A 13,473-nucleotide genomic window follows, 5' to 3' on the forward strand; every position below is an offset into this window, starting at 1 on the left:
AGTTTTAGTAATTTTGTTAGGTGCTTTTTCCCTTTTTTAACTTTTATTTATTTATTTTTAATTTGAGCAATTTTAGTATTAATATATTATTTTATTTCAACTTTTCTATTTTTCGTTTCAGTTTTTATCTAATATGTGTATTTTATTTCAGTTTTATTTTAATTAAAATAATTTTATAATAGTTTTAAATAACCTTCATGACACTGCTAAAAAAAACTACTGAAAGTATTCCCAATGGACATATATAATTATCAAATCAGCCATCAGCCACCCTGCTCTTTAAATATGGATTTTGGACACCGGCCACTTGAAAACTCACATCAATAGACCACTAATGTATAGTGTGAAGAACAGCGTACTCAAGCACTCACCCTGCCGTTCACTGTGTCAGAACGTGCCAGAGGAGCTCGCTGGTCTCTCCTCTCCTCCATCTGCCATGCGATGATGGTGATGTTACCCATCCGCTCACTCTCTGCTGATCTGAGCCAGCGAAACGCACACAAATACCTGTCAGACTACATTTCCTGGAATTCCTACTAATGTTATGCTGTGGGATTACATATTGGCTTTGTACCTATATTTATCTCACATACCGCAGTGTGAGGTGTAGCCTGTGGTGTTTGTCTTGAAGCAGCTCTTTTACTGTAAACATAGCCGAACCGAGCAGGTACATCTAATAAAAAAAGAGAGTCGAGTTTATGAGACTGAGCAAAACAGATGCAAAATGTTAAGAATAATGTGTTTTTTTCTGTCTTACAGTCCCCTGTGAGCGGTCCTTCACATCGTAGACAGACAGTTTGATTTGAGTCTGCTGGGTAATCAGAGAGTCCTGGAAGAAGGCAATGCTGCTCAAGAAGATTGGATTGCTGGTGCCCTGAGAAAAAATTAAGTAGGAAATGCTAAATCTGATACTTTCAGGCTTTATATGGCCAATTTCACACCAAAGATGGATTTTAGCAGCAAATATCCTTGAGATAAAACTGTTTCCTAAACACATGTGAAACACAGCATTTCCATGAATGCCCAAGCTTTTTATTGGTTTTGTTCGATTTCTCTATATTTAGCTGAGCGTTTGTTTGGGGGCTTGCCAATGTATTAGATTTCTCTCATTTTTGAGGGGAGAAGAATTTATTGAAGGTTTGTAGTGTAGCAGTTCTTCAGCAGCGATCTTAGCATGTCGTCCTACAAAGAATCTTAACCCAAAGTCATGTCTGTGAGACAGAATTTTATAAATGAATACAAAAGGGCTACAAACAATAGTGAACTGCCACATGAAATTGATCTACCCTGCAATCTTCTCTGAGTAATGCTGTTTCCTTGTCATTCACACCTATCGTTTCTTTGGGCCATTTGGTTCACACCTTTACAGACACAGATAGAGTTGATTGCATTCTGAGGCACAGTCACAATGTAAATGCATTTGACTAAAGATGACTGAAAATACACATAATCTTTCAGTTTGTTCGCAAATTATATTGGTAACACTTTATTTTACAGTGTTCATGTTACACGTTTAATGTAGTTACTATAGTAATACATAAATTATGCATAATTACACAACTAACCATAAACCAAACCCTAACCCTAAAGTAACTACATGTACTGTACATCAGTTAGCTATTATCACTTAGTACTTCAATGCATAATTGCACTGAAGGACACCTTAAAATAAAGCGTAACCATAACCATTAGATTATCTTAACCCTGTGAAGCCTGACATAAGAAATTATAGTCAGAAATTGTTTTAAATAGAAAAGTTTTTTTAACCTTTACACACACACAAAAAAAAGAATTTTTTGTTGAGTATCATATTTGATACATGACTTTTATGGCTCATATAGTATGATATAGGAGAATATGGAGCTCATACTTGAGGAGGAATAAACACCTCAGTTTTATTTAGAGGGCCAAACTGTGCAAAAATATACAGTTCGGCAGAAGTTGCTGATATTTATAAGACCAAAAAGTAAGATGCAATTCTGATAGCTTTGTAATGTAAATCAATGACATTTATAACAGTATAGCAAACTACTTAAATAAATAAATTGCATATAAATATCAGTTGTCACTCTATCCCTGCATCCGTGTACGGCTACTTCCATAGTATATAGTAGGCGAAAAACAGTATGTGAGCAGATTAATATGTCGGAATTCATTGTATTCATAAAAAAAAGTAGACAAAAGGTACCCGGATGACCGAGGAGATTCTGTAGTGCGCAACCGATGCATACTTTAAAGGGGTCATATAATGCCATTTTTGTACAAGCTAATATGATTCTTTAGGGTCTAAATTAAAAGTTTGTAATATACTTTAATTAAAAATTCTCATTAGTATTGTAAGAAAACACTTATTTTACCTGTTCAAAAACAGCTCTGTTTTCAGCACGCCGTTTCAGTGCATATGCCTTTAAATGATAATGAGCTTTGCTCACCCCGCCTCTCTGTTCTGTGCGTACACCGTTTGTAACACAATAACCATAACGCGTTGTTCATTATAAACGTGGGATTATGAATTATATTGAGAACGTCGTACATAGAAAACATGCCGTAATGTACCCTAAGTGTAAACCTTAGCCGCATTCATCGTGAAGCGTGCAAGCGATTTGCAAAGATTAATATAAATATTAATATAAAGGTTAATAAAACGTTACACTCACTTCAGTTGTTCTAGAGGTTCAGCAGGAACACGAATATCTGGTACCGATCCTTTTTTCAGGAGCAGCTTCTTAGCAAAACCAGCTTTATGACCCTCCTCGTTTATAAAGCAGTCTGGTGTGTGAAATGATTCGCGCAAACATGAAAGCATTGACGTTGCTCGTGGGGAATATTCCCTTCAAAAACAAACTCAGCCACTGCGTCTTCAGCGGTTCGGATTTAGGAACATTAAAATGACTGCTGTGTTCGTTATTACACCCAAGAACAGAACACCACAATCGCTTAGACGCCATTCTGCTCATAGACAGTGCTCCAGTATCAACGCGGACTATGATTGACAGCTCGCTCACGAGCGAGGGCAGGTCTGTGTTGAAACGCTGCTGTCAATCAACAATCGTGGGAGGGGCGTCCGTTTTATTGACGTCACAAAAACGAACGGCTCAATTTGAGGCAGGGGAAAACATATAAGGAGATTAAAACAAAAACACTGGATGGATTTTTATCATTATATGATGGTTGTGTACAGGCACTGCCAACACACATTTCAGTACAATCAACTTGTAAAAGTGCATGTACCATTATATGACCCCTTTAATTTCCCAAGAGGATTTGTGAATAACGCAACTGATGCTGCAGGTCACATGACAGTGACAACATGATGGATGTAGTATGTCTGAATTTCATTCATACTACACACATTCATACTATACAGAACATACTATTTTAACAGTCACGAAGCAAGGTTTAAATCAAATGTAGTACCTACTATACATTATGCAATTTCAGATGCATCTCCCAATAATGTCTAGTAAGATTGCATTTAAAATGTATTTCAGCATATTCTGGTTGAGAACCACTCACTTGGATGGAAATAAGCCATCTGACTAACATGTAAATCGACCAGATCAGATGGCTATACCATGTCATATTGTTTGAAATGAAATCCAAAGAATAAAAACAAGGTATATCATGGTAGTTTTTCTAGCACGTCTCCATGAATCCATCCTCACCTCTATAATTTCAGTCTGTGCATGTTTGGTCCAAAATGCCTGTGGAGGGGTGGTGCAACTCACTGCTACAAAGCTACTGGGTTTACGGTCCAGTGATGGAGTGATTAGCTCACTGCATGCTGGGAAAAGAAGGAGAACAATTCAGTAAGTTAATCATGAAAGAAGTGAAGTGATTTAGTTGTGATTGTACTCACAGTAGCATTACAATCCAGACTGTGTAAGCAACTATCTGAAACGAGTCTTGCGATGAACAGTGAAATACGGCGCATAAAAATATCAAATAACTCTAGGTGGCTAATTGTAATCTACATGATGTGTCATCATGGAAAAAGTAATATAACTGTCAGAGAGTACAGCTAAAATCAGACAAAACCCAGTGCTTCTAGCACAATGGAAATATTTGATTTAAGCTGCATGAATGTTTATTGCATGTGAACTAAGAGGGTAGGACTGATAAACAGTTTATTTCCTACACAAATACAGTAGGATGAATATTAGCGTAGGAAGCCAAAAAAGGAGGAAGAATATGAGTGAATATGACTCTTCACTGGATGCAGGTGTAGACACATCTCCTGAATGAGTGGATATCTGCTTTGGCGGCTTGTATTACTGAAAAGTACTTCACTTGGGTAACGCTGCACCGTAATCACTTTATGATTGACTGAACTGCTGTTACTCACCCAGACTGAACTCAAGCACTGGCTCATCAGGATCCTGACTGTTTCCTAAACACATGTGGAACACAACACAGCATTTCCATAGTCTTTTTATTAGTTTGTTTGCAAATTATTTCTTTTATCCAAAAAAAAAAAACAGCAGAGATTTTAAAATGAAGTCAATGGTAACCAAACCAGTTTAGTTGCGGACATTCTTCAAAATATCTTGTTTTTGTGTTTGTGTTCCACAGAAGAAAAAAACGTCATACAGGTTTGGAACAACTTGAAGGTCAGTAAATGATGAAAGAATTTTAATTTTTGGGTGGACTGTCTCTTTAAGGTCTTTAGAGCATCTGTGGCATGCTAATTATTACCTCAGAAGATCATATTGTTGCATTCCAGTTTGTGTTTGGACTTTCTGTTTGCATTTGTTCAGTTTTGCGCCACTCCTTTGTTTCCATGGTTACCGACTTCCTTAGTTTATTTGGTTCAGCTGTGTGTCTTAAAATTATTTTGTTAAGATCCTTTGTTTGTCTCATGTTGTGTTCTCCCTCAGTCTCTGTCGGTTCTCGCTAACGTTTGGTGTTATGTGGTTTTCCTAAGTATTTGATGATTAAAATCTTTCTTTAATCGAGTTATTCCTCATCGTGAGTATTTCTTAGCACCACGTTACGTAACACATATCTCATCTCTCAGTTTGTGAAACAAAAAAGCAGAGATTTTAAAAGCAGAAATATAATGCTTGCATTTAGCTTAAAACCTACATAAAAAAATATTCTAAACTGTCCTTTTGTAGTGTTAGTGTAACTACTTTTCTTGGTGGAAAACGTATGATTATGTGTTACTGACATTTCTTAGATCACTATGGTATAAACCTGCTGAACAGGCAAAAGTTAAATGTCCAAAACCTCAAAAGGTTAAGTGCCAAAAAGCTTATAGTTGCTCACCTGCTAGCGCTAAACCCATCATCTCAGATGACAAGTCAAAGGTGTTGGCTCGGTACACAGACCATGGCCTGTGGCGTGGACTGCGCTCTCTTCCCGCCATCTTGCCGCCAGCTACAGTGACCAATAGGATTACCCCTTACACACCCACTTTATGTTGCAGGTACAATACTTTCCAGTAATCCAGGCTCTGCTTCAGTCTAAAAGTTTTGAATCTAAACGTAAAAGAGAAAAGGGGACAAAAAGGATGAGTCAATATTTGCGTCACCAACTGTCTGGAGACTAAAGAGCCAGTGAACCCCGAGGCGGTTAACCTGAGACAACTAAAGAATGAGACTTGTCCTTAATCTCAAGACATTATGTATGTCTGCATTATTTATGCAGTTTCATAGGAGGGCATTTATAATTGAACACAATGATAGACCTGCAATCAGAGAGAGTCAGTGCCAGAGAACTGTTTTAAGTTTATGACTGGATAATTCATGACTAAAAGGAAAAGTTTCACAAACAGGATGCTGTTATCTTCAGGCCATCACTTTATATAAATATAGCTTAATGAGGATCATACATGCTTCAAATGGCACCAAACATCACATACCGCAGAATACAATCATCCTTATTTCACAACCATTTTACAAATGTAGGCCTATGAACTATCATTCTGATAAGCTGATTTGGTACTCAATTATTATCATATTTTAATAGGGACTTAAGTATTATTAATGGTTCTTATTGTCAATGTTGAAAACAGGTTTTCTGCTTGATATTTTTGCGGAAATCATGATACTTTTTTCAGATTTTTTTTGATGATTAGAAAGTTCAAAAGAACAGCATATATTTGAAATAAAAAAAATGTAACATTATAAATGTCTTTACTGTCACTTTTGGTCAATTTAATGCATCACTGCTGAATAAAATTATTAATTTACTTACTCCAAAAATTTGAATGGATCATGGTTTCCACAAAAATACAAAAATACTAAAATACTTTCAGCATGGTTTATACTAAGAAATGTTGAGCATCAAATAAGCATATTAGAATGATTTCTAAAGGATTGTGTGTGACACTGAATGGCTGTTGAAAAATTGGCTTTGCCATCACAGAAATAAATTACATTTTAAAATATATTAAAATAAACAGTATTTTATTATATAAATGCAGTCTTGGTGAGCATAATAGACTTTGTTCAAAAACACCATGCAGCTTTCATTTCTAAGAGTAAAATGGACATGCAATATAACACAAATATAACAGACTAAAGAAACACAATTCATGTGTGCCACTGATATAAAATATAAATAAATCTTACAAGCTCTGAATGTCATTTTATTAGTGTTTAACAATATATAAGTAATGTATATTTTATTAACCTATATTACTTTTATATTATGTTTTCAGCTGATGCTGATATGACTGTTACTATATAATGCATCCCGTCATTAAATTAATCGCTGGTGGTGACTTTGCCCTAGATAAAGAATATGAGACATAGTGAAGGATTATATCTATCACCAAAACCTGAAAATAAGGTTGCAAGTCTTTCAGCATTCACTAAGAATGAACCAGGCGCAGTGGGGATAGTGATATTTATTTGCCGTTTTAGTATCCAGTTCACTAAAGCAATTATGCAAATCAACTAGGCGTTAATGCACATACAAAATTAGTTTGACAAAAATAGCTGTAGTCAAGTCAAGCCACATTTACTTGTATAGCGCTTTTTACAATACAGATTGTTTCACAGCAGCTTTACAGAGATAACAGGAACATAATGCAAACAAGTTTGTTTCCAGAAGAAAATAGCATCACAGTCCAGCTTAAGTAAGTTCACTAGTTCAGTGATGTTTCATTTTTCTTTAAAAAAAAGTTATTAATTTAGTTTATATATATATATATATATATAAATATATATATAGCCGCTCTGGAGTAAACCGAGAAGTCATCGTCCAGCTCAGTTCAGTTCTTGTATAATAGTGTCAATGAACCCATTTCTGTCGGGGGGCCAGTTCTCCTCTATACGCAATTATTAGTGGTGCAACTTCCCATTCTGAGTCTTTAGCTGCAAAGAATACAGCAAACTTTTACAGTGTGCTGGGATTGAACAACCCAATTGAATCCTGAGAGGTGGGGGGAGAGAAAATGGATGAGGATGCAAATACTCTACATCAGTGGTGGATGGAGGGCTTTGGGCTGTGGCGTAGGCAAAACAGCAGGTAGCATGGCTGCAGTCTGGGGATGAAGCGGTGGACGGCTGATTCATACACAACCAACAACCCACCAGCCATCCATCTGCCTGTTATAGTCCACTACACAGCCTAGAAACTAATCACAATGAACTACACTTTTATCATAATGTGTTAACAGCAATCAAGAATAGAAATGGGCATCATCAGAATAGTCATCTCCCGCCTCCATAAACTGTGGCAGAAGGATTGATAATTACCTCAGACACTCATTAGCATTGACATTTCACGTATAGTAACCACCAATCTCAGCACTTTCATTCTCAAGCCTCATTCAGACTTTATGCATGTTTAGGTTATGTCTAAAAAGTAGTTAGGCCAAATGAATAATGATAATATGGAAATACATGGAAAAACAGATGACAGTGAATGTGTTGAGAAGTTTGTTGATGCTAATTAAATGTCTCTCTCCCTGAGGCTTTTTTTTTTTTTTGTAGTCACTCATCCGAATCACTCACAGCACAACAAACACATTTAACAGAGACACGCTGCCTCTTCCACTTACAATATGAAAAGACAGGTTTATGGAGTGAAGAACGGAACTGGGTGATGATGATTTTCAACAAAAAGATTGAGGTTAAATCATAATGAGGTTATTCTTTCAATTACACACTACCTTTCAAATGTTTGAGGTCAGTAAGATTTTTTTTAAAGAAATTAATACAGTACTTTTATTCAGTAAGGAAGCATCAAATTGATCAAAAGTAAATGACATTCTTATTAAATAATCCTTATTAGGGTTGTCAAACGTACCGGTACTACCACCACCAGTACCAGTTAGTCCAAAAAAAAGTTCTGCAGTACTGGTAGTCCCGACTGAGTACCGGGTATGTTCGGTACCCGCTGATAGACGCTGCTTTCAAACGTTCTCGTTCGTGTTTGTGTGAGCAGTACTCTCTGAGCGTCAAAGGTTTCTATTTACACTTACAGCATGTTTTTTTTACAAGCGTTGAGCATTGTATCCAATCACAATCAAATCTGTTGAGCATGTGAGCGGAATGCAATGGCCTATCAGAGGTGCTAATCAGTAAGTTAGCACCGCTGAAATCGCACAAGGTTTTGCTTTGTTCAACATGAGCCGCGTGCTTGCTAATCCTTTAATTGTAACCATGATATAAATACATTGTACAATTAATTTTTTTATTATAACGGGAGTTTTTGCATGCTAAATTCTGATTGCGATTTAGAGATTGACAGCCTTAGTTATTATAAAGGGATGGCTCTTCTCATGCTTTCTTCACAATCTGAAAAGTTTAGTTTTTCATGCTGCTAAATACACTGCAAAGTTTCTGGATTGACAACCATATTTAAATGTGCAACTGAATCAGAAATGGATGAGACAAAAATGGGACAAATACTTAAAGTTTACAGTTTCTGCTCTGCTCTTTCAGAGAACCGAAATTTTACTGACGGTACAGACTACTGGTGCTTTGGTGCTGTGACAACCCTAATCCCTATTAATCTCATAATAATCCCCAGTAAAGATTTTTATGAGCATACGAGACTTTTTTCAAAAAACATTTTAAAATCTTACAGACCACAGTGGTAGCAGTTTTTTTTTTTTCTTAGCGAAGGATTACATTTTCTGAGTCAACTCAGCGAAGACGTATTTTGCGGGCGGAGCCTGCCTGGTGGCAGTGACAGTTCTGCAGTAGCAGTGGAAGCAGCTTTTTATCTTACAATTCCTTTTACCCTTTTTTATTGCAATTCCGAGTTTATATCTCACCATTCTGAGAAGGTAAAATTACTGGTTCCCTTTCACATGAATTTCACCAAAATAAGAAATGACCACCGTGCAAACATAACTTATTGTTATGGCTGAATTATGATGCAACTGTCGTGGAAATTCTCAATACGAAATATAACCTACTAAATCTGACTTCTTACTACAGTATCAAGGTAATTCCCTGAATACTTACAATACAATACTTCCCTTAAGTATGTTGACGGCGTCGCGTCAAGAAGCTACTATCTTCTCAGTTCTCGCGCATGCGTCGTGGCGCTCTCGTGAACTCACGTCAGAGGCCCACACAGAAGATAATGAATAGTTGAATAAAGTCTTTATTTTGGGGTTTTTTTGGCACAAAAAGCATTCCCGTCGCTTGATAAACTTAAGGTTGAGCCACTGTAGTCACTTGGACTAACGATGTCTTTACTAACTTTTCTGGGCCGGCAGATGCAATTACCTTGCAGCCTATGAAGGAGTGAGCCAGCTCTCAGATTTCATCAAAAGTATCTTAATTTGTGTTCCGAAGATGAACGAAAGTCTAACGGGGTTGGAACAACATGAGGGTGAGTAATTACTGACAGATTGAACAAACCCTTTAATGTTGAAAATACCCATTACATAAAATATTTCTATCACACAACTCATGTGGTATAACTTTACGCTGAATGGGTCTCATTCATGAAACACGAGCAGAACGAATTTTTGTGTAAATCGTGTGTAAAGTGGTTCTGGCGTAAATTTTCGGATTCATTAAAATGTTCGTATTTTCCAAATGTTAGTTGGTACGAAAGAAATCTACACCTGCTCCCAGCCACGCGTAAATAGTGAGTTTAACATCCGAACGTTGGATAAGGCTGCATTTTAATTCACCTTAATCGGGTACATATTTACACAGCATTTTGAAAAAAATTACATATAATTACATACAGTTTTTCTTATCACTTCTGGGACTGTTTGATTAACAGATGAAACTCCATTAACTGCATCTGTAATATGGTGCCAAACTTCCTTTTTTTAGGACCTGATACGCCACTATGTAGCCTATGCTTGAAAATAAAATGTGGTGTTCTGATAATAAAACTTCGATTTCTGCATCTGAGAAATTGTTCTTTTTCAATCATTCGCTTTTGAGAAGACATGTTGAAATCCTTCCTTTGGTGTCATAATATGATGCCCATATATAGTTGCCAGTCGGATTTAATGGGCGGGATTTATGGTAATTGAGAATGAGCGTGCACGCGCGTCCCATTTACGACTGATTGGAATTCATTAACACACACACACATTTCACTATTACATCTGACGTTTACGAAGTATTTGTGAATCAGGAGATGAGTTTTCGGGAAGGTCTCTTTACGCGCAAATCACTCTCATATTTACTCGTATATTTACGAATGTTTCATGAATGAGACCCAATGTGTTGAGTATTTGCTATAAAGTATGTCCATACCGCTTTAGTGAATTTTCGTTTTTAAATTCAACAAATACAGACCATTTATGATTTATTCATATGATGATGAGTAAATTACAGGCGATATGTGGCTTGGCGTTTGTTAAAGAAAACGTTTACATCAGATCTGACTGAGCATAAAAACTGTTTGGATGCCCCAGTGAGCACTGTTGGTTCAATTATCAGGAAGTGGAAGTTACAACCAACACTGCTTCAAAGAAGTCATTTCTCTAAGCTCTTTGTGTAAAAATGGAGATTACTTGTGAGAGAAGTCACAGAGAAGCCCACTTTAAGGGAACTAGAGCACAGGTCAGCCATATCTTGAGCTCTGTGCAAGAGAGTGGTACAGAAGAAGCCATTGATTAAAAAAACAGAGCCTTGTGAAAGTATTTCCACATGACATTAACACCCTGTCTACACTGGACAGGACCAGTGATGTTTTGCATTATTATAATTTTTTTATCAAATAAATGCAGCCTTGGTGAGCATAAGAGAAAATAAAGTGTCACGAATAGCTGTGCAGCATCAGAAATAGAGACAGGTGTCTATCAACTGAAAGCTCAATGTCATGGACACTCCGAATGTAGATAATAATAAAGGGAGTGCAATTTATTTCTGGCTCATGACGGCACATTGCTTGTGCCAGTTGTGCACATGATGCTGGGACAAAGACAACTCACGTTTCAGTATTCAACAAACTGAGGAGTGATATTAATTTCTCTTCTTTTTCTTCTGGACAATTTTGTGCAATTTATTCAGCTCAAACCACTTACACACATCAAGACCTGATTGAAAACAGTTATTTTTTGTGAACAATGGGTGATGGACCAAACATAACTATGCCTAAGCATACAGACCATCACACGCATGCTCTTGCAGTCTCGTGCTAAACTGTCAGTTCTCAGTCCACCTCCTCTCACAACCACATCCTGATCTTTTGCTTAATCAGGAAGTGTGAGTGACTTTCTTTTCAGCTGAGCTTTCTGGGACTGTCAAGAGCATTTCGGTTAAACTGTTACCTCAGCAGAGATGTATACATGCTACAGACCTGCATATTCAGGTCTAATAATCAATACCTCTGTTGCAGTGCTGTTTCTAGGTTCATAATGCAGAGGTTTCATGCAGTGCGGGCTTGACAACAACGTGGTGCAAAGTTGCCGCAAACATAGCACTCATGAGCACCTTCTTGAAATCTAAAATGTCAACTGGGACTCTGGGGGGGGGAAAAAAACAATGAAAAGAGATCTAATGTAGGTGGGATGTAATTATGGTATGGAAAACAGTTTCGGCATCTCTGAAACTAAAAGAGGAACAGAGGCAGGCAATACTACAGAGGAGGCGGTGCAGTCAGTGAAGGCATTTTTATACATCTTTCAAGTCTAAACACAGATTAGAGTGAGATGAATCTTGAGGCCTACTAACATTTAGTCAGGGTTAATTTAGAAAAAGCTAGCAGACATTTACACTTTGAGTGGAAATTCTGCCCTGGACTATACAAATATTGATGTGTGTATCATTGACATAGCAATGTAATGTGAAACCATGCCACAGAATTATTTGTAAAAGAAAAAATTAATTATAAAAATAAGCCAAGAACTGAGCCTTGTTTCTATGTATGCACAGTTCTTATGTGCATGATAAACATATAGAGGAAATTAATCCATGCGTGAGAATGTTTCTGAATAAACAGCACTTTATGTGCATGTGTCTGTGTATAAATAAACTAATCCAGGAGTAGGCTACATTACTGTTCAAAAGTTTTTTGTTTGTTTGTTTGAATTTTTTTTTTTTATTCAGCACAGGTGCATGAAACTGTTTTCAACACTGATAATAATTTGAAAAGTTTCTTGAGCGGCAAATCAGCATATTAGAATGATTTCTGAAGGATCATGTGACACTGAAGACTGGAGTAATGGTGCTGAAAATTCAGCTTTGCCATCACAGGAATAAATTACATTTCAAAATACGCTATTATAGAAACAGATATTTTAAATTGTAATAATATTTCACAACATAACTGTTTTTACTGTATGTTTGATCAAATAAACGCAGATCATATGAGACTTTTAAAATCATTTAAAAATCATGGGATCTTTTAATAGGAATATTTCATCCAAAATGAAAATTCTGTTAATATCTAATCGCCAATTCAAACCTGTATGCTTTTGTTATTTACATGGGGCACGAAAAAAAAAATATATATTTTGAAGAATCTTTACACAGCTCTTTGCCATACAAAAACAGTTCTGTCAGGACCACTATCGTCAAATACGATTGACAATTAGCATACAGTTTGGATTGGCGGTATGGTTCTGTTCTGGGCAAGAACTCCCTGCGCATCCATGCAGCCTAGCATGGATAAGAGCAGGGAGAGCAGCAGTAACCCCCCTTAGGGTAAACAGAACAGAACCAACATGAATGTATTGCAGATATCATTCATTCAAGATTTTAAAGTACAACATAATTCGAGAATTTATTCTGAATGCCAAATACTGACTGACGAGAGGAGGAGCTGGGGATGGAGGAGGGTAATTGCTCCTGAGAAACGTGATAGCTGCTGATAATACTGAAGGAGCTTATATATGTATACAGTGATAGGCGTTGTATTCCTATAGGTAGACGTGGATCAGCTGAGAGTCAGCTGATGCGAGCTTGACTAACGTGACCTGCCAGAACTGACGCTATGCTTGATTTCTTAGGCAATGTCCAGACTGCAGGCAAATCAGATTTTTTTTCTCAAATCAGATTCAGGCCTTTTCAGGCAGAATGTCAGCACTAATAATTGCAA

At 36.8% G+C, this 13,473-nt stretch overlaps 1 protein-coding gene across 4 annotated transcripts in view; it reads right to left on the reverse strand.

The window, feature by feature from the left end:
- Positions 1-13,473, reverse strand: part of inpp4aa (inositol polyphosphate-4-phosphatase type I Aa) — a 28,090-nt gene that overhangs the window by 11,197 nt on the left and 3,420 nt on the right. For all 4 annotated transcript variants that reach the window (XM_056243667.1, XM_056243665.1, XM_056243666.1 and 1 more), the window contains exons 2-7: positions 5,269-5,480; positions 4,346-4,390; positions 3,666-3,784; positions 758-874; positions 594-673; positions 372-480 (exon numbers count right to left, since the gene is read on the reverse strand). In XM_056243667.1, the coding sequence (XP_056099642.1) occupies positions 372-480; positions 594-673; positions 758-874; positions 3,666-3,784; positions 4,346-4,390; positions 5,269-5,368 (570 nt within the window). In that variant the 5' untranslated portion in view covers positions 5,369-5,480. The remainder of the gene's footprint in view (positions 1-371; positions 481-593; positions 674-757; positions 875-3,665; positions 3,785-4,345; positions 4,391-5,268; positions 5,481-13,473) is intronic.

This window comes from Rhinichthys klamathensis, unplaced genomic scaffold (genome assembly GCF_029890125.1).
Source record: "Rhinichthys klamathensis goyatoka isolate OS25496 unplaced genomic scaffold, OSU_Roscu_1.1 h1tg000825l_1, whole genome shotgun sequence".
NCBI classification, from domain to species: Eukaryota; Metazoa; Chordata; class Actinopteri; order Cypriniformes; family Leuciscidae; genus Rhinichthys; species Rhinichthys klamathensis.